Source organism: Orycteropus afer, unplaced genomic scaffold (genome assembly GCF_000298275.1).
Source record: "Orycteropus afer afer isolate SDZICR_OR568_19922 unplaced genomic scaffold, OryAfe1.0 scaffold00018, whole genome shotgun sequence".
NCBI lineage: Eukaryota > Metazoa > Chordata > Mammalia > Tubulidentata > Orycteropodidae > Orycteropus > Orycteropus afer.
The window spans coordinates 7,640,892-7,660,198 of NW_006921605.1; the positions used below are offsets into that span (position 1 = coordinate 7,640,892).

Consider the following 19,307-nt stretch of genomic DNA (forward strand, 5'->3'; position numbering starts at 1 on the left):
CGCCACTCCTCCTTGCCCAGCTCGGTGGCTGCGGCCTTTGCTCGGCCCAGCTCAATGCCTGCCGCGTGCATTCCTCCGACCTGCTGCTGCCGCGACGCCCGCCCGGTCTGGGGGCGACCAGCGCCGTCGCTGCGGCTGCCATCCTACCACGAGGCCTGCCAAGGGGATGTCTTTGCAGGGACCCCTACCTGGCCGCACAGCCAGCACGCCTGCCTCCACGCCCGTGCTCACTTGCCGCTTTGCTGGGGTGCTGTCTGCCCTCACCTCTCACCCTGTCCCCACCTCGGCCCCTGGCTCCCTGGCGCCTGGGGGCCTCAGGGGCACACAGATAGGACCCTGGGGCTGAGCACAAGCTACAGGGACAGTGGGGGGCTGGGCGAGGGCAGCAGGGTGGCCTGTGGAACGCACGGCTTCCCGCGCCCTTGCAGCTGGAGGCGGTTCTCTAGTTTGGAGTCGGAAGTGTGAGGTGGTTGGCAGAAGCAACAGCCTTTCTGGATCCTGGCAGCTGGACTGTGCCTGGCAGGCACGTTCTGGCTCTTCCGGCTCTGGGTATCCAGGAGTCCTGGCCCTGGTGACAGTGTCCTCCAGGTCAGCTCTGGCCACAGTAGCCTCAGATCCCGGTGGAGGTGGGGCTGTTGCTGTCCCTCTCCAGCAAAGCCCTCCTGCTCAGCCTGGAGTCCTGGGGAGTGGTGGTTGTCAGACCCACCAGGGTCTCCCTGCTCTGGTGTGAGCTGGTGGCTGGCTTGGCTGCTGTGGGCTTGATGTGGAGTCTGGGGTGGGCAGGGCCGTCCTCCCTCTTGCTCCACCTGGCTGGAGTTTCTTCCCATCAGAGCACGGGGCATTAAACACACCTTTTACAATCCACTGGGCCCGGCTGCCTCATTCTGCCCTCCCTGGATGGGGTGCTCTACAACCTGGAGGTAACAGGAGCATTATGGGAGTATCCCAGCTACAGTGCTGTTTAGAGCAGGCCAGTAGCTCCCTCTGGGGGGGCTTTCACCTGGAGAGTACCTGGGAGGGGTTGGGGAGCAGGCCGGCTGAGAGAGGCTCCGGCAGCAACAGAAGGCCCTTGGTATCCAGCCCAGCTCCCACACCCCTGGTGCCAAATGTGATGGATGTGCTCAGCACGGGGGCTCTGGTGGTGATGGATAGAGTCCATCCTTGGTCTCCTTGAACAGAGAGAGAGTCTCCTGCCAGGGGCTGTGGGTATCCTGTCCTGCCGGGGGCCACCTAGGAGGCCCTGACCATGTCAATAGTGGGATGTGGGGAGGGACGTCTGCTGTGGGGCCCTGTGTGTGGCTGGGTCCTGACTGCATTCCCTCCCTGGCTGCTATGTATGGCACAACACTACCGGCTGCACTCTGGCAACTCGGCCTGGGTGGCCTCCAGGGTCAGGCACAGCCCTACCTCCTGGAGCTGGGACTCCTGGGGGAGTGGCCTGCCAGAGAATTCTCTGACCTTCTCAGGTGGGGCTCCCAACCCACCTCCTCTCTGTCACCTCTCACTGGGCCTGGCCCATCTTCTTTGGGCTCCTGCTTACACTTTCTGTGCTTTCACATCGTGATCATATTTCACCCCCACAACGACTCTGAAACGACCAAACGCCCATCTTTCTATTCATTCCACAAACATGGTGGGCGCTGTGGGTTCCAGCAGACCCCTTCCTAACAGCTGGCAGTGTGAAGCCCGAGCTCCTGCTGGCCTCCACGAGGTGGCTGGGGCAGGGCAGAGAGGAACTCTGAGTCACAGAGAGGGAACCGAGATGTGAGCACCAGGTGGGCCTCTGTCCAAGGCTCTTTTCCAAGGCATCCTGCTGCTTCCCAGGGAGCCGGGCTCCCTTTCCTGCCACTCGGGTTGGGGCGATGGGAACCGGAACTGTTAATTTGGCTTTAGGGGTGAGGGCAGCTGAAGTGGTAGGGTGGGGGAAATTTCCACCATACGGAACCCTCTCGGGATCCCTAAGCCTCTGCTGCCGACTGGAAGCTCGGCCCCAAGGAGGGGTGGACCGTCTGTGTCGCTGGCTGCCTTTGGTTGATTCTGACTCACAGCGCCCCTAGAGGACAGACTAGAACTGCCCCACAGCATCTCCAGTCTGGAAATCTTTACGAGAGCAGATTACCGGGTCTCCTTCCTGCAGAGCTGCTGGGTGGGTTTGAACAGCTGGGTGGGTTGGCAGCCGAATGCTTGACCACTGTGCTCCCAGAGCTCCTTGGACCCCACCCATCTCCTGCTCACTTTCCTGTTCTCTACCTTGTGGGTTTCGGTGGTGGTGTGGACGCAGGCTGGCCTCAGGTGCCCAGCAACAGGTAGAGTGTGTGCTCAGCGCTCTGGAAGGGAGTTTGACCTTGGTTGCAGCCCCTGGGGGTGAGAGGGTTAAACTGGTGCCCCCTGCCCCCCAGCCTCCAGTCCTGACCCTTCTTCCTCCCTGAGTCAGGCTGAATGCAGCTCTGGGGGAAGGCGGCAGCAGGTGAGGCTGGGAGGAGTCCTAAGGACCGGCTGCTCTCTCTCACTGCCGTGATCATTAATAACCAAGCACTGGAACGATAATTAAAAGCCAAATGTGAGCCAAGCCTGCTTGCTGCTGGCTGGCTGCAAGGAGGGCCCGACCTGCTCCTGAGGCCAGGCGCTTGGCTGCCGTATCCTTTCTCTAGGAACGGCTGCTGGAGGGACGGTGAGCCTGGGCCAGGGTCAGGAGGACGGACTCCCACTGCCTGTCTCCTGTTTCTGCCACCATCCCTACCGCTCCTCAAGGGGCATCAAGGAAGGGTCCTGGGGGATGGGCCAGAAAGCCTGGCAGAGGAGAGGAGACAGCCAAAAGCATGGGAGAGTGATGGGAGGCCACAGGTTAAAATCATCATAAATGAGGGGCTGACTGGGTAGCAAAGAGCTGGTGGGAACCCCTGAACAGGCACCCCCATGTGATTTTCTTTGGGCAGGACAGAGGCTCTTGGTCTAGTCTCAGCAGGAGGAAACTATTTTACCCTGCCCCACCTGCTACTGCCAGAACTGCTTTTTCTCATTTGTAGTTGGAACAGTGCATGGCCAGCCCATCTTTATCTAAAGAGGCAGGCATCTGGGAGACCGGGATGGGGGCTGTGGTGGTTATGTTTTTTGTGTCAACTTGGCTGGGCCTGGCTGAGTGGCTGGGCAGCTGGATGTAGTACTCCCCATGATGAGACTGGTCATCAACTCCATGGTGGAATCTACTGGGAGCAGCTGGTAGCTGCCTTTGGGTATGTGGTCTGCTTCCCATATATAAGCAGCAGCGTTGGGAATGGTCTCTAGCATTTGGCACACTTGGACCCTGAATGAAGCTATGTCCTTGTTCAGCAGCCTGCCATCCTCTGCTGACTTTGGGACTTACAATGGACTTGAATTAATGGCCTGCTGTGTGGTTTGGTAACATCGGGACTGTGCGTTTTTTACTTGTCAACTTGGGCTTGTCAGCCTCAGCAGCCAGCAGCTGTCTGAGCAAAGAAAAGCCTCTAGCTTCAATGGGCTGGGAGCTGGGGGCAGAGCTGAAGCCCATGGCTGAGGGGCTTTCACCCAGCCCCTAGAGCCTGGCACTTTGAACTTGGACTTAAAGCCTCCAAATTGTAAGAATAAACTCCTGTTTATTAAGCCCATCCCATTTGTGGTATATTCCTATCAGAGTGACACTAGGTAACCAGAACAGGTGCAGAGCTCAGAAAAGGGCACATGACATCCTCAGTGAGAGTCCCTGGCTCCAATCTTACTCTCTGGAAGGGGACTGCTGTCTTTCAGTTTCGTGGGGGTTCACCCTCCTCCCTGAGCCCTCTGGACCCTGAACTGAAGTCTACTTCCTGTTTCTGAACGGCAGCAGGCAGTTGTTGCAAGACGACGCCTGGCTTGTTAGGAGGCTTTGATGCTACCTAGGTGTCTGGATGGAAATGAGTAAGTGGGGGTGGTGGTGTGGGGTGTGTGTGTAGGAGGGCAGACCTTGGCTGTAACCTCAGTTATCGCTGGTGAGGGACAAAGCAGACAGTGTCTGTTAAGGAATGGCTTTACTGAGCACTTCTGTGCAGGCATGGACTCAGTGCTGTGACTCCCACCCGGTCAGGGACACAGGTGCTCTCACCCCCCTGTACAGGGACAGGAGAGTGGAGCATGGAGGTCCATCTACCCGGGCCACATAGTCACCGTGGCACGTCTGACCTTTCAGTCCACACGCTCGACCATTGGTTACGCCACCGAGGCCTGTGGGGGGTGTGCCTGGCACTCATCACACTCGACTGATGCTCCCCTCCCGCTTCCAGCCTGTCACCGACGCCCGCGGCCTCCCAGGGATCACAGAGCTCCTCTGGCAGTCCTGGTCCCCGAGAGAAGCCAGCCTTTGAGTAGCGTGGCCGGGGCAGGGATCGGCTTGCTTCCCATGGACTCACGGCTCAGGGCCTGGCATCCTCCTCCAGGCTAGCTCCCCATGGCGGGGCAGAGATCTGTCCTCCCCCCAGGCTGACTTCAGCTTCTGCCTGTTGCCGAGGAGGCTGCTCTGGTCCCCGTGTGGTGAGAACAGCTGTGCAGCCAAGGGTCTGGCCAGGTGCTCACTGCCCACCCCCACCACTAGGCAGTGCCTGCCCGCCTGCCATCTGCCCCATCTCAGGTGGGGACCAGCCAGGAGCTGCTGGCACAGGCTCTAGGGCTCAGGCAGGGAGCCAGGTGGAGCGTTCGGGCCCCACCCTCACCTGGCTTGCCCTGGGGCCAGTGTGGGCCCAATGACATGGGTGTGGGGCGGGGGAAGCTGCAGAGACCATTCTTTGCAAAGAGACGCCAGTTCCCGGGCCAGGCCGGCCCAGCCTCCTCTTTTGTCCTCTGCCCCATTGCAGCCTCACTGGGCCATGGTAACTCTGGGTCCCCTGTGAACTGGACATGAAGAGCCACCTGCCCACCTCACCAAGGAGATACAGACACTCAGGTCCGACGCACGGACGCAGGCCAACCTCCTTTGGGGGCCTCCTAGCCATCGGCATTCTCTGTTCCTGCCGCAGCCCCTCTGGCTGGCAGTGCTCGGGGGTGGAGAAGAAGTGCTCTTTCTGACCTCCAGCAGCAAAGCCAGCACGGTGAACGCTCAGGAGCCAAGAGACCCCCAGATGGGTGGCAGTGGGGAGGGCCTCGCAGCTCCCCCCCAGGCCTAGGGCTGCCCCGGCAGAGGTGGCAGGCACACAGCCGCCCTGCTCCTCTGCCGTGTGGTTCCAGACTCATAAATCAACCTGGGCTTTATGACGCCAATACATTTGCGTCCAAAATTTGGTTTGGAGCCTGGGGCGACAGGATGATTTAATTTGCTTTGTCCTTAAGCAAGAGGGAATGTAATTGGAGGAGGGTAAGTACAGATGTTTTAACTGAGTTTTCAACACACAGTTGGGCAGCTCCAGGGAGGGCCTGGCAACGGTCTTCAGTATCCTTGGCACTGCCACCTGGGTGCCCTCCCTGTGCTGCCACGCTGGGGCAGGGCATCCTAGGAAGCACTCGCAATGGTGGACGGGGAAGGGGCCTTATGTGTCACGTGGACGGAAAATATATGAGGGCATGAGCTGGGGGAGCTGAAGGGGAGGGAATGAACAGTGAGGACAGGGATGGTGGCAATTACGGCAGCACCCTCATGGGCACAGGCTGCAGGGCCCGAGGTGGCAGGTCATGCTGCCTGCGACGCCCAGCACACTTCACCCTAAGGCAAGCAGATGCCCCTGCCGCCTGCTGGGCCCTCAGACAGACTACCTCAGCCCCAGGAGACCTGGAGGCACCCTTTTGTCATAGGTACAAAGACTGATGCAGGGGGCAGGCAGAGTTCCCTAGCGAGGGCTGAGCAAGGCACTGAAATCAAAAGAGGGGAAGGGGCCCGAGGCCCCCACCTGAGAGGCAGCTCTAGGCTCCAGACGGTGAGACCAGGCCCAGGGCTGGGGCAGCAGCGTCAGGAAGGACCCCCGGGCCCTGAAGCAGGAGAAGGCACGTTGAAAATGCAGAGTCCATCAGTCACCTGTGTCCGAGGTCCCTGGCCCAGCAGGTGCGCGCGTGATTAGGAGGGGCTGGGGCCCTGGGCAGGTAGCTGGGAACCTGGCCCTCCGTGCACAGGCACAGAGTCCTTGCCACTCCCAGCCCCACGACCCCAGGGGGACAGAGGGGAGGGACACTGAGCACCCACAGCTGCTTCCCCTGGGGCCCCGTCAGTGCTGGAGGGGGGCCAGGTCAGCCCAGCAGCTGCAGGCCGGACCTTCCAGAGTGGGGGCCCAGAGCCCGCGGCTGCCGTGTGCCCAGAGGCGCCCCAGGCCTCAGGGACGGGGGTACTCTCTCCAGCAGCCTCCCACACTGCACGAGGTCCGAGGCTCCTTGCGGGCAGCTGGGAACAGAGACTCCCTCAGGCGTCACCGCTCAGAGCTTAAACCCAGCCCAGGGGCTGCTGTGAACCCCACGGCAGGGACAGACAGCTACTCCGGAGCCACTCGGGAGCCGCGCCACATCAAGGCCCTCACAGTGCTGGCCGAGGGAGCCTGCTGCCGACGACCCCTTCCTGTGCCTGCCCTCCTCTACAGTGGCAGTGAGCGCCTCCCAGGCCTGGCGGGAAGGGGGGCCTGCCCATCATGGCGGCCTGGGGAGGAGGGCTGCAGGAAGCCGATTCCCAGAACAGGAAGTGTGCCGTGTGTGTGTTGAGGGGACAGTGTCCCCTACAAACGAGCAGCAGTGCCAGCACCACGCAGAGGTGACGATTCCCGTGACAACTCCTGGGCTCAGGCTGCTGGGCTCAGGCTGCTGGGCTCAGCCTCGCAGAAGGACCCAGAAGGGCTACACAGAGGCGAGGTGCGGAATCTCGCGTGGGGGGTGGACCCCCAGTCCCTCCACGTGCCTGGGTTTGTCTAGCCCCACAAGGGTGCGGGAGGCACCCAGCTCCTGGCTCTGCGGGTGCGGAGGTCAGGTGGGGGGCTGCCACCATGCTCGTCACCATGGACGCACGTGTAGTCCTGCCATCAGAGCTTGGTCTCGCTGAGGACGATGTTGGCCGTGACGAAGAAGAAGCAGGAGAAAGCCCAGAGCAGTACGAAGCCCACCCAGAAGCTGTGGCGGAAAGGCGATCTGTGTTTGTTGGCCGTCCCGCCGCCGAAGGCCAGCTCGGTGTCCTTGCGGCAGTGGTAGACGAGGAAGGCGGGGACGACGTACTGGATGCCGGTGCCCGCGTAGGCGCCCGTGATGCCCACCAGGGACTCCAGGTCATGGGTGCAGAAGGCCACCACCACGGGGGGCAGCAGCGTGATGGTGGGGAAGACCACGCGGTCCACCACCCAGGGGTACGTGCCCCCCTCCCGGTGGAAGAGCGTCTTCCAGTTGTTGCGGAGCGTCACGGCGATGATGGGGAAGTTGGTGCTGATGGTGAAGACGGGGAAGAGGCCCAGGAAGAAGCGCACGGCGGCCAGGCCCACGACGTCGCAGCGCGCGAAGTTGAGGGTGTACATGTCCAGGAGGCTGTCGCCGCGGAAGCAGAAGATGGCGGTGAAGGAGAGGAGGCTGTAGAAGGCCAGGATCAGCACGTAGTCCAGGAAGACCAGCCGCGTGAGGTGGCGCTTGGAGGACACGGGGGTGACGAGGGACGGCAGCGAGTGCTGGCACATGAAGGAGTAGACACACACGCCGAACAGGTTCCGGAGCCCGGCCAGGTCCGCCAGGGGCGGGTGGCCCTCCCCCTGCCCGCGCCCGATGCGGACCAGGGCCAGCACGATCATGACGGCGAAGGCTGTGGACGAGAGGGGGGTCAGCCGGGGGGCAGGACCTGGGGGAGAGGGGGGTCAGCCGGGGGGCAGGACCTGGGGGAGAGGGGGTCAGTCAGAGGGCAGGATGGGTGGGGAGTGGTGAGCAGGGGCTGGAGGCCCACTGTTAAATGCAAATTATGTCACTCTCAGGGCCACACGGCGGGCAGGCCGATAGGGCTGCTGATCCACAAATGCCGGGTGCCTTCTCTCACCCCATCCTGCCTACCACGGCAGACAAGGATTCTCTGGGGGAGCCTTTGCACGCCCACCGAGGTGGTCCACCTACTGCCGAGACAGCTGTCTCCCAGGAGGACGCAGACCCCGGTCTCCAGTCTGCCCAGCTCCCTGTCATCTAGGGCTTCCTGGCAGGGGGCAGGGGGCAGCTCCTCCTCCCTCCTTTGATTTAGGGACCAAGTGTCTGGGGAGCTTGGGGGTGAGGGGGAGAGGGGCACAGAGCAGAAGGGAGCAGGTGTCTGGGGCCAAGGGCATCTGCTAGATGCAATGGGGGGGCATGGGCAAGAGGGAGCAGAGGGTGTGCCCAAGGGCCCGGACAAGGCTGGAAGCTGCCAGTGGTCACTGCAGGGAAGAAGTACTAGAGGTCAGGGCTGGCCATGCTGTCCTCTGAGTGGCTGGAGGGACGTGGCTCATCGTTCTGGTCACCCGGGCACAGTCAGGGCAGGGCAGTGACTTGGACCCTGGATTGCTGCCCAAGGGGAAGGAGCCTGCAGCCCCCTGTCAGAGAGTACAGCCCTTCCTACGGGCTGACAGTCCAGACTACAAGGCCATGAGGGCAGAGCCCGCACAGATGCACCGCAGCTCTCAGCATTAACCGAGGAAGACACGGACGAGTGCCCCAGGCACCCAAACCCTCAGTGGCTGATGGTACTTCCCGACCGGGCACCCACTTCCTTGTCCCTCTGGTTTCTGGCACATGCCATCCTCATCAGCCAGGCCTGCCACCTGTAGCCACACACAGGGAGCCCGCTGTCTGGGTCTCCATTTCTGGAGCTCACAGCTCCTGTTCTCCAGTTCCTTGGGTGAGACCGAGGACCCGTGGCACCTCTGGGTGAGGCACCAACAAGCCACGAGTGGGTGCAGCTCGGGAGCCTCGGCAGTGGACCCCAAACAGAGGTGCCGAGGGCCTGCCCCCCTCGGGTGGCTGCCATGTCCCCTCAGGCCACCTCATACTCCCGACCTCTTGGCAGAAAGAGGTCCTCCTGGGACCCGTGGGCAGCCGACCAGTATCTTCCCACACTGACACTTTGCAGGGTGGTGGGGGCGGGGAGCCTATAAAATGATGATTTGTTCCCTGCTCTTGGAGCCGGCTTGCACTCCCGCCCCTGTCCTCACGCTCCTGACTCTGAAGGGCCTTGTGACTGTCCCCACTCGCTCAGACATCACAAATCTTCCAGTGCCACTCAGTCAAGGGGAAAGCCAGAAGCTGCCCCAGGGTTAACCCTCTGAGGGGTGGACAGCCTGTGGGCCTCCTCACTACCTCAGGGACAACCCAGGGGGCCTGGGGAGGGGGCTGCACGTGGGGGTGCCCGTGTGTGTGCATGTGTACATGCAGAGGGTCATGTGTGGGGGAAGAGGGGGTGAGTTCGTGGAAGGGCAGGGGCACAGAGGGCAGGTGCATGCAGGGGGGAGTGCGTGGAGGGGTGAGCAGGCAGAGGTTTTTGTGGAAGTCACAGAGAACGCTGGGGGCCCAAGGGAGGGCTCACTATGCACCAGGAGTCTGTCCTGGGCCAGAAAGGGTTACAAAGCAGCATGAGGTGGGTGGGAGGGGATCCCCCCTGTAGCTGGCAGAGTGGAAACCCTGGGGCCTGGTGATGAGTAATTCAGGCGGCTGGCAGACAGTTCAAACACCAGGAGAGCAGCCTAGAATCTATACCAGTGGTGGCCCCGCAGAGTGGCTGTCTCGGGAAGCTGAATTTTATCAGTAGTGATGACAGCATTTTCCAGAACTTTTAGAATGGGCAGGGCGTGGGGACAGGGCACAGGGGGTGCCACTGTAAGAAGATTCAAATCCTTCTGGCTGCCACTGACTTGGGGTGCCACCTCGTGACCCGGTGCTGCCCCTAGGGCCAGCATAGAGGCAGGTGGAGAACCAGCCGTCTGTGGCTAAGGTTGGCCTGGGCTCCGGGGCCCCAAGAGTGAGCAGGGAGGAAGAGGCACCCCCTATTCCTGCTCTTCCCCCACCTCATGCTGGCTGGAACCCCCCCTGCTCGTCTCCCTAGGCCCCCAGCCTTTTGTGGAAATGCGGGCATTTGAAGGGGAGTACCTGTCGCCCCTGGGATCAGGGGAGCTTTCCTGACTGTTAATCAATCAATTTATGACCTATGTTTCCAGAGAAAGGAGACTGACTTTTTCAAGAGAAAACATCAGTATACCTGCCAGCAGGCCCTGCAGAGTGGCTGTCTCAGGAAGCTGTCTTTATGTCAACGGTGATGATAACATTTTCTAGAACTCTTGAGAGTGCCCCTCAAAGCCGTGGCTGTGAGCACGGCGAAAGCTCATCTCACGCCTTTGAGCGGCAACTCCTTCTACCCAGCACACTCTCCTGATAATGGTTTCAGACAAGTTTTCAATTTATATCTCCACTATCTGAAAGCAGAAGGCGCTCTGCTGGTGCAGGGAGTAAGGCATTTGGCTGCTAACCAAAAGGTTGGTGGTTCAAACCCACTAGCCACTCCTTGGAAGAAAGATGAGGCAGTCTGCTTCCATAAAGATTTACGGCCTTGGAAACCCAATGGGAGTCACTATGAGTCAGAAAGGAATCAGTGGCATAAGTTTGGGCCTTTTCTTTTGTCTAAAAGCAGAGTGTTCCTTAAGCCGAATGGTGTAATGCAAAGAAACAATTAACTTTAATTTATAGGGGAAAAGTTTTTGAGCATTTTCAGACCCAACGAGCCTGGTGGTGCAGTGAGTAAGGCATTTGGCCGCTAACCGAAAGGTCAGTGGTTCGGACTCGCCAGGCATTCCAGGAAGGAAAGATGAGGCAGGCTGCTTCTGTGAAGATTTACAGCCTTGGAAACCTGCTGGGGGTTGCTATGAGTTAGAATCAACTCAATGGCACTTAGTCTGGTTTTGTTTTTTCACCAGACCTCCAAAATGACCTACCAAGTAACACATAAAACCTAACATAACACTAACATAGTGTTCACAGGCGCAGCTCAAAGCTGTGGCAGTTGATGCTAAGTGTAGTTCCTGGGGAAGGAGATGGGGGCACCCGTCTCGTGCTCGGGGTACACTGTCTTGCTGATAAACCAACGCCGGGCACTAGTTTCTGTTTTTTTTTTTTTCATGAAAGTGAAAATCCTCTTTGTTATCAAAAACAGGTACTAATGTAGGTCTTCTGTAAAAGTGAGATGGCACGAAGTAAACTTTCGAAAAGTGGAGGATGTGCGTATTTCCCAAACCCCAAACCACCCTCCAGGACCAGATGTTTGCAGCTGCCAAAGATTACAAAGATGCCAGGCGCTCCAGGGAGAGGATCCCGGGAGTGGTGGGAAATGGCTGTTTTCTGGGGCTGCTGATTCCAGACAAGATGGGGTGGGATGGGGGAAGCGGCTGGGAGCCCTCCAAGGGGCCGCACTCCCACTGTAACACTGCAGTGCCTGCTATAAAGCTCCTACAGCGGAAACGCTGCCAGCTGTGGGGAGAGAAAAACAGGACTCACGTTCAAGGAGAGGGGTTCCCGGTCCTGTGGACACCGAGCACCTGCTACGTGTGGGGTACTGGCCAGGCCCTGAGGAGCCAGCCAGGCACCGACTGCTCCCAGGACGACGCCACACTGGTTGGGAGGGACAGTAACCAGAGCCAAACAAGACGGAGCTGGGACTATAGGCTGAGCAGCTCTCCCGAGGAAAGGGACCTGGCTCTCAGAGAGCACCCAGCCAAGAGCCTGGCCTCAGCTCAGAGTGGGTGAGGGACGGATTCTGCAAGGACATGACCCTACCCAGCTCTGCAGGTGGGTGGGTAGGTGGCAGAGGTAACTGTGGGAGTGACCCCACCAGGCTCAGCAGGGGGGTGCCCAAGGAACTGCAGGAGGGGGTGGGGAGAGTGTGCCACGAGAGCCCCCAGATCCTACCCCCATGAGGACACAGGGTGGGTGCTGGGCTAGGTTCAAACCCCCGAGTGTTCTCTGGGATGGACGGGAAAGGGGAATGGTGCTGCAGCCGGCAGAAGGCACGAGCCGTGCCCTTGACCGAGCTTCACGGGACAGAGGCGAGCCGGTGCCACGCTGGGCTGGGGGTGCTCTGAGATGGCCCAGGGTCGGGAGACAGGTCCATCCCTGGCCCCCCCCAACTCTGGAGGAGCGAGTTCAATAGCCATCTCCCAGATTGATCATCTGTCCCTGCGAGACAGCTGCTCCCAAAACTCATTAGCTCTGATAATAAATCAAGATGAAACGAGGATGACAGGCTGCAAGCAACAGCCACGGTGGGACAGCGCGACCGAGCACAGGGTCTGAGTGTAACCAGAACTAGGGCCCAGCCCCACTGACAGCTGGCTGCCCACCTCACGGGGAGGCATGTGGGGGCCAGGGTGGACACAGAAGGCGGGCACTCTCCAGCCAGCCTGGTGATGAGACCAGCAGGACTTAGCCATCAGAAGTGGGGGTGCCTGTCCCCAGGAGAGGCCGCAGGTGCCCGAGGGCAGAGCCTGGTCCTTCTCCTCTGATGCGCCCCAGGGGGCTCGGGTGGCTCTGAACCTCACCCACAGCCCTGCACTCTACACCGGGAGTCACGCTCTACACTGGGAGTCACGCTCTACACTGGGAGTCACGCTCCAAAGGGTGAGGAAATGCTGTGAGGAGCCAGGGAAGACTCAGGGCGGAGGCCTGACACCTTGTCACATGAAGAGTGGCTGTCGGGCCTCAGAGCCTCAGCTGCAAGGTGACGAGGGGTCAGACTTCTCTGATAATATCTGAAGTAACAGCCTGTGTGGAAGGAAGCACACTGGCTTTGTGGCACCCGTGGGGCTTACCCGGGACCATTCTTCCATTATCCAGTGAAGACATCCCGAGTGCCTACCGTGGGCCAGGCACCCTTCTGGGCCTGGTTCCTGACTTTGGGGCCAACGGTCCAGGAGGAAGTTATAGGGATAGAAGACCACAAAAGAGAGCTAGCTGGTTAATGGCCACATTAGCTGTAGGGACAGATGGTGAGACCCATCTTTGGTGACCATGTGCCCTGTGGGGCGTGTGGGCATGTGTGCATTTGTGAAGCACCTCACCTGTTGGGAATCTGCCTTAGCCCAGGTCCCCGAGCTGTAACCCTGTTGTCACCTGCCCTGAAGTACACAGGAACACTGGAGACATTGGGTGAGGTGGGACACTGGACTAAGTGTCTTGAAAAGTTAAAGGACAAGTAGACCCGAGTCTCTTTGGGCTGTGATCACCAAGGTGACCTGCCCCTCAGAGGGGAGGCCTGCCTGGGCTGGGGGGATTCAGTGGGGATACCTTGATGAAGGCGTAGCTAGAAAGGGCTTCCCCGGAACCTGGTGGACTCTGGCCCAGAACCTGAGGGCACAAGGAATGCCGCTGACATGAAGGAGGGGACAGTAGTCCACCCAGGCTAGGCTGCATGCCGCATACCTGCTGTTTCTGACCCCGGGGCCTCAAGAGCACATGGATGTGCGAGGCCCTGGCTCTAAGGGCCAAGGGGGAACTGCCCGACTCTTCCTCTGACCGTGCTGAGCCACCACGGTCATGGCCAGGCCGCACCTGATGCCCAGCCATGGCATCCTGCCATTCCCTGGCAGGGCTACTTCCTGGGGAGCTGCCCCTCAACTCAACTCTGACCTGCACACGTGGCCCTGGGTGATCCTCCTAGACCAGTGTGTGGCTGCGGACCTCGGCGAGCTCCAAGCCGCGGCTCTGACGCAGGTGTGGTGGAGACCCATTTGTCAAAGCGGCTGTCTGGAAGGAGGCGCTCTCTTCTCCAAGCAGAGAATCAATATGCCAGGGCTAATGATGACGGATGGGGTGCAGCCCAGCGCTGCCTGCGCCCTGGTGCTCCGCGACGGGTGCGGGGGTGGACTTGGCACCGTACTGCCCTTGGAGGAGCCGCAGGCACGGCCTCTCTCTGCCTCCACCTGGGCTTGTAGAGTGCGGCCGATTCGGCTCAGACTTGGGTGTGTTGGGAGAAGCTGGGGTGGTAACACTGGCCTAAGCTGAGATCCCTGAAGACTGAGCAGTTGCTTGGCTCTCAAAAGCAGGAGCAGGTGACCAACTGCGAGAAGGCCGTCTGGCAGGCGAGGCGTGTGGAGGCAGGGGCAGCTGCTGAAGGCAGTTCCAGCTTCCTGGGAAGTGCTGGGGAAGCCGGTTCCTCTGAACCAGCTCAAGCACTCAGGCCTGACTCAGCGTGAATCCCCATTCTTCCCCTTCAGTGTGCAGGCCACTAGGGTGGGGCATGGACTGGGGTGAAGCGCGGCCTCCAAACTCATGTCCATTGGAACCTCCTGAACGTGACCTCATGTGGAAACAGGGTCTCTGCAGATGCCATTGCGTTAAGGTGAGGCCATGCTCCGTTAGGGTGGTGTCCTTATGGGAAGACTGGACACACAGGGGAGAAGTCCCCGTGAAGACAGAGGCTGGCACTCCAGTCCTGGAGGGATGCAGCCATAGGCCGAGGAATGTCACGGATTGTCAGAAACTACCAAAAGCCAGAGGAGGCCAGGAGGGTCCTCCCTAGACTCTTCAGAGGGAGCACGGCCTTGTCACCTTGACCTTGAGCTCCAGCGAGTAAAGTTCCATGTCACTCTATTTGTGACACTTTGTTGCTGCAGCCCTAGGGAACTAATATGGGGGGTCACCTAACTTCTGGGAGCCCCTAGGAGGTGCAGGGACTGCTGCTAACCCAAAGGCTGGAGGGCACCCTGAGTCGCCTCAGAAAAAGGCCTGGCGGTACCCTTCTGAGAGATCAGCCCCTGGGAACCCCTGGGCGCAGTTCCGCTGACACACACGAGGGCATCATGAATTGAAGTCGACACAACAGCCCCGGTTTTACTTAACTCTTTCCATGCCTGTTTTACCACCTTTAGAAATGGAGGTGAAGCACAGTAGGGACTCAGAGTCCCTGCTTTATGGGATGAAAGAAGAAAGTGCAGTCAAGCACTTGGGCAGAGCCAGGCCCACAGTAATTGCTCAGAAGATGTTATTTTGATCGTCACAGAAATCTTATCTCCTGTTTGAAAGCCCAGGTCCCAGGCGGCAGGAAAAACAGTCCGGAGTTCTCAGCTAATTTGCCTTTGCTCTAAGGAGGGGTCACCGGGACTGTACACAACTCTGACAACACTTTCTCGGCTGGGCCAAGCAACTGTCACAAACCCTCCCGAGAACATCTCCTCTGAGAGTCTCTGGCCCAGGCTTCAGCTAACTCTTGGGGGCTCCGGGGGCCGGGGTGCGTGGGGACGAGGTCACTGGGCAGACTGCTCACACCTGCTCAGTCAGCCATTGGGTCCTGTCTCCTGTCTCACCTCACCCAGCGTTTCTGAGACCACGCGTGGCCCAGCTGCCCCCGACTCTGCCATCCAGGGGACTCTCTGTACGGGGCTGGGTGGGTTCTCTGGGGTATGTGGGGTCCCTGCTTTTTCAAGTGCCCTCCTGCTTGAGTGCAGGCCATGGGGCGGGAACTTCCTTCACGCCTCAGGAGGACGGACAAACTAGCTTTGCAGCAGCTTTGGGAAAAGGAAGGGGTGTCCCCCTCAAGCTGCACTTCTCCACCAGGAGCACCTTGGCTTCAGCTCAGGTCTTTATCGTGGGCCAGAAAGACGTTCTGGCAAAGCTGGCCTTCCTAGGAACACTAATCACGACAAAAAACCAATCACTTTGAGCTCCGCTGAAAGGAGAGAATTTAAAGCCAACCTGTTTCCTGAGCTGGGTTGGCCCCTGTGACTTCCGGACTCTAGCTCTGTCCACTCATCATCACGGAACCAGAAGACAAGGGCACTCAAACAAGCAACTTTCCAGGCCGGAGCGCCCCCAAGGCTAAAGGATTTACCCTCAGGGCTCAGAGCAGAGCCTTCCCCTCTGGGCGTCACAAGGAGGCATCTGATAAAGGGCAGGTATTGGGGTCCTGCAAGCATCATGTCTTAAGGATGTAATCAAGAGCTCTAGCCTGTTCTTCCCATCCTTCAACGTGTCCACACTGTCAATAGCATGGCGAGGGGCTTGGGGGAGGGCAGGCGTGAAACATTTCATTCTGAAGCTGTCAGAGAGGGCTCGGCTCCTAATCAGCGGGGCTGCAGAAGCCCAGGCCCTGGACGCTGGCCGGCTAATCGCCCTCCCAGAGACTGGAAATATAAAATGTCCGTATTATATTGGAAATATAAAATGTCACTGTCCGGCTCTCCTGACAGCGGCGCCCAGTGAGATGCAGAGAAACTGGGGGGGAGAGAGGATGGGGAAGGTAAGGACAGGCCTCACTGATCAAGGGCACCTGGATTCCCCTGGTACAGAGGCAGACTCCAAGGCTCCGGGTTACTGTGAGCACGTCAGTGCTGCGGGCGGGCACGACTCTCTGGTTCTGCTGCAAAGCTGGGGTTGGCCATGCCCCCATCTGAACGTCAATTCTGGGCAGAGACTGCAGCTGTAACCATCACCCTGACCCCGCACTATCTGGGCCTTATCGTCCCCGCGTGTCAGTGAGCTGGCAGGGACGTGCCAATCTCCGTGGAGAGCAGGACGTGTCATCTGGAGGCTGAGTCAGAGCCCGTCGCCTGCAACCAGAGCTGCTGATGACCAGGCCACTCAGGGGAGAGGGGTGGCTGACAGAGCGTGGCCTTTGCTGAGGGCCGGGTAGGGGTCGCAGGCTGGCCTCGATGCTGACCAAAGGTGTGACTTGGCAGCAGTCGGCTGGCATCTTCCTAACATACTGTTAAGTGTCCACACTAGCCTATGAGCTTTTTGGCAAAGACCCTGGGTCCTCTCAGAAACACTGGCCTCTGCCTTCAGTCTTTTAGAAAGTCAAGGATAACAACCAAGACCAAAACGAAACAGACACAGAAAAGCTTGTGCATGTGGTTATGGAGCTCTCTCCAGGGGATGCCCCCAAATGGTAGAGAGGGTGGCCACAAATGTGTAAGGACCACAGGTTAGCTGACAACAGGGCAAGACAGATGCAGTGCTGCTGCTGGGGGCTGAATTGTGTCCCGTAAACAGGGATGTGCAAGTTGCACTGTACCAAGAAGCTTTGATGGCACAGCGGTGAAAGCATTCGGCTGCTAGCTGCAAGGCTGGTGGTTCAAATCCACTAGGTACTTCTCAGGAGAAAGATGAAGCAGTCTGCTTCTGTTTCTGTAAAGATTTACAGCCTTGGAAACTCTATGGGGCAGTTCTACTCTGTCCTAAAAGGTCACTATGAGTTGGAATTGATCTGATGGCAGCGGGTTTTAACCCCTGTACCTGTGACCTTATCTGGAAAGGGGTTTCTTTTGCCATCAGTTGACGACGTCATACTGGAGTAGGGTGGGTCCCCCCGACTCCTCCTGAGTGGTCATAAAAAGGGAATCAGGCAGCGGAGGAAGGCGACGGAGGCAGACACACCCCCAAGCAGAAAGAGCAATGCCAAGGAGTGAGGGCAGCTTGCCAGAGCCCTGGTGGGGCAACGGTGAAGTGCTCAGATGCTAACGGAAAGGCTGACAGTTCGAACCCACCTAGCAGCTCCGTGAGTAAAGACCTGGCAATCTCCCACAGAGATTACAGCCTAGGAAACACTGTGGGGCAGCTCTCCTCCGTCACAGGGTAGCTCTGCATTGCAACTGACCTGCCAGCACAGATCACCAGAACTAGGAGTGGGGTGTGGATCAACTCTCACAAAGCCCCAGTGGGAATGGACTTGGCCGAGACCCTCACTTAAGACTCCTAGCCTCTAGAGCTGTGAGAGAATAAATTCTGTTCTTGAAAGCCACCCCCTCTGTGGTTTTCTGTCACAGTCCTAGGAGACTAGGGCAGGTGCCACATGAGTGAAGATTATCAAGATGCACGGACGGTGCAGATGATGCTGCCTTCATTTTGGGGATCCCTCCTGGACCTCTGAGAAGCACTAGATGCACGGGGGGCCACAGAGAGTGGCTGTGGAGGAGCGCTAACACCAAGCTGGCCTGTCGAGCCAACAGGATACGGGGTGGAAAACAGGTGGCCAGGACATTAAGAGCCCAGGGCTGCGGGTGGAGACATCAGAACAGTCCCCTAGGGAGACATCACTGGGAACAGCCTGGGGTCTTCCGGAGGCAGCTGGCCAGGTGGCTGCTGCTAATTCGGGGGACAGGTGAAAACTGGAAAATCCAAGTGATGGCTTGCTCTTGGGGACTTCCTGCCTCTGGTACCACCCGCAGGCCCCAGCTCCCCTGCTGGCTCTGCCCCGGAAGAGAAATCTGGGCCACCTGCAGGGGGGGTCAGGGCAAGCAGGCTGAGAAGGTTCCTGAGGCAGGTTCAAGTTTGCCCAGGACCACTGGAGAGGAGATGGCGGCTGAGCCACTTTGAGGGTCACAGAGTTAGGAATGCAGCTCGCAGCGTCTGCTCTGAATACACAGTCAGAGGGAAGCGAGCCCTGTGGGTCCCCGCAGCCCAGAGCCAAGGCAGCCGCGGCACCAGAGCGGCTTTATTAGAAAGAACCAGTTTTTGAGTAACGCCAAATAGGGCGCCTCCAGCGAGGCGCCAGCAGGCTGCTGCCAGGGCCGAGCTGGTCCAGGAGCAGGGTAATGAAAGCACCAGGCTGCTGCCAGCTGAGTTCCCTGCGGCCTGCAGGGCACCCAGGGCAGCGGGGGAGCTGCTCGGGGCCCAGGCTCTAAAGCCACTGCTGCTGGGCGCGAGGGCCAGCACTTTCAGCGGCTGCGTCCTTCCTAAGTGTCCGTCATCTACACTGGCAGAGCTAGGTGCTAGGGAAGCCCCTGACCCCTCTGTGAAAAGGGACTGCTTCTTATTTCTCTAAGGCTCACTGCCTCCTCGAAGGGTGGGGTGCACTGGGGCCCAGAGCTGGGGTGCAGCAGAGCCAACCAGTGACGTTAAGACACCCAGCCCCACAGCTCCTTCCCGAGGTGGCTGAGGTCACCTGCTGATTGATGGTTAGTCCAAGGGAGACCCTCTGAGGCCACTTGAAGGCCACAGCAGCCAACCGAGATGCTGATGGTGATGCCCACTGCAGTGGGCCTGTGGGCACCCCACACATTTCCTGGTGAGGTGTGTCCTGCCACTGCCCACTGCACAGCCAGGGGGCTCGGCCTGTCCACTCATCTGACCCACGTGGATAGGACCAAGGGGAGGGCGTTCAGTCAGCCCGCTGGACCCCACCCCCTGTACTCAGCACCTGCAGCTTGTTCTGAAGCAGCTGCGGGGTGGGGAAGCTGGCCAGCTGCCGACGCAGGCCAGTCAGGACGTCTGCCAAGCTGTGAGCTACAGTGTCACTTGGCGACAGGCAAAGGAGAAGCTCCTTGCGTGCGTGGACACAGCTGAAACTGCAACTTGGGCATTCACAACGAGCCCACCAGGTTTTGCGCAATTTACTCGGAGAGCAATAATGCAATCAAGCTTATGTGTCATCTGTC

General features: G+C 59.3%; 2 protein-coding genes across 2 annotated transcripts in view; one reads left to right on the top strand and one right to left on the bottom strand.

Annotated features, from left to right (window-relative positions):
- GRIN2C (glutamate ionotropic receptor NMDA type subunit 2C) overlaps positions 1 to 465 on the top strand; it is an 11,656-nt gene extending 11,191 nt beyond the window's left edge. The window contains exon 12 of the mRNA XM_007959876.1: positions 5 to 465. Coding sequence (XP_007958067.1) covers positions 5 to 465 — 461 coding nt within the window. The remainder of the gene's footprint in view (positions 1 to 4) is intronic.
- Positions 466 to 6,980: 6,515 nt separating this feature from the next.
- Positions 6,981 to 19,307, bottom strand: part of TMEM104 (transmembrane protein 104) — a 57,786-nt gene continuing 45,459 nt past the window's right edge. The window contains exon 8 of the mRNA XM_007959675.2: positions 6,981 to 7,741. Within this exon, the coding sequence (XP_007957866.2) occupies positions 6,981 to 7,741 (761 nt within the window). The remainder of the gene's footprint in view (positions 7,742 to 19,307) is intronic.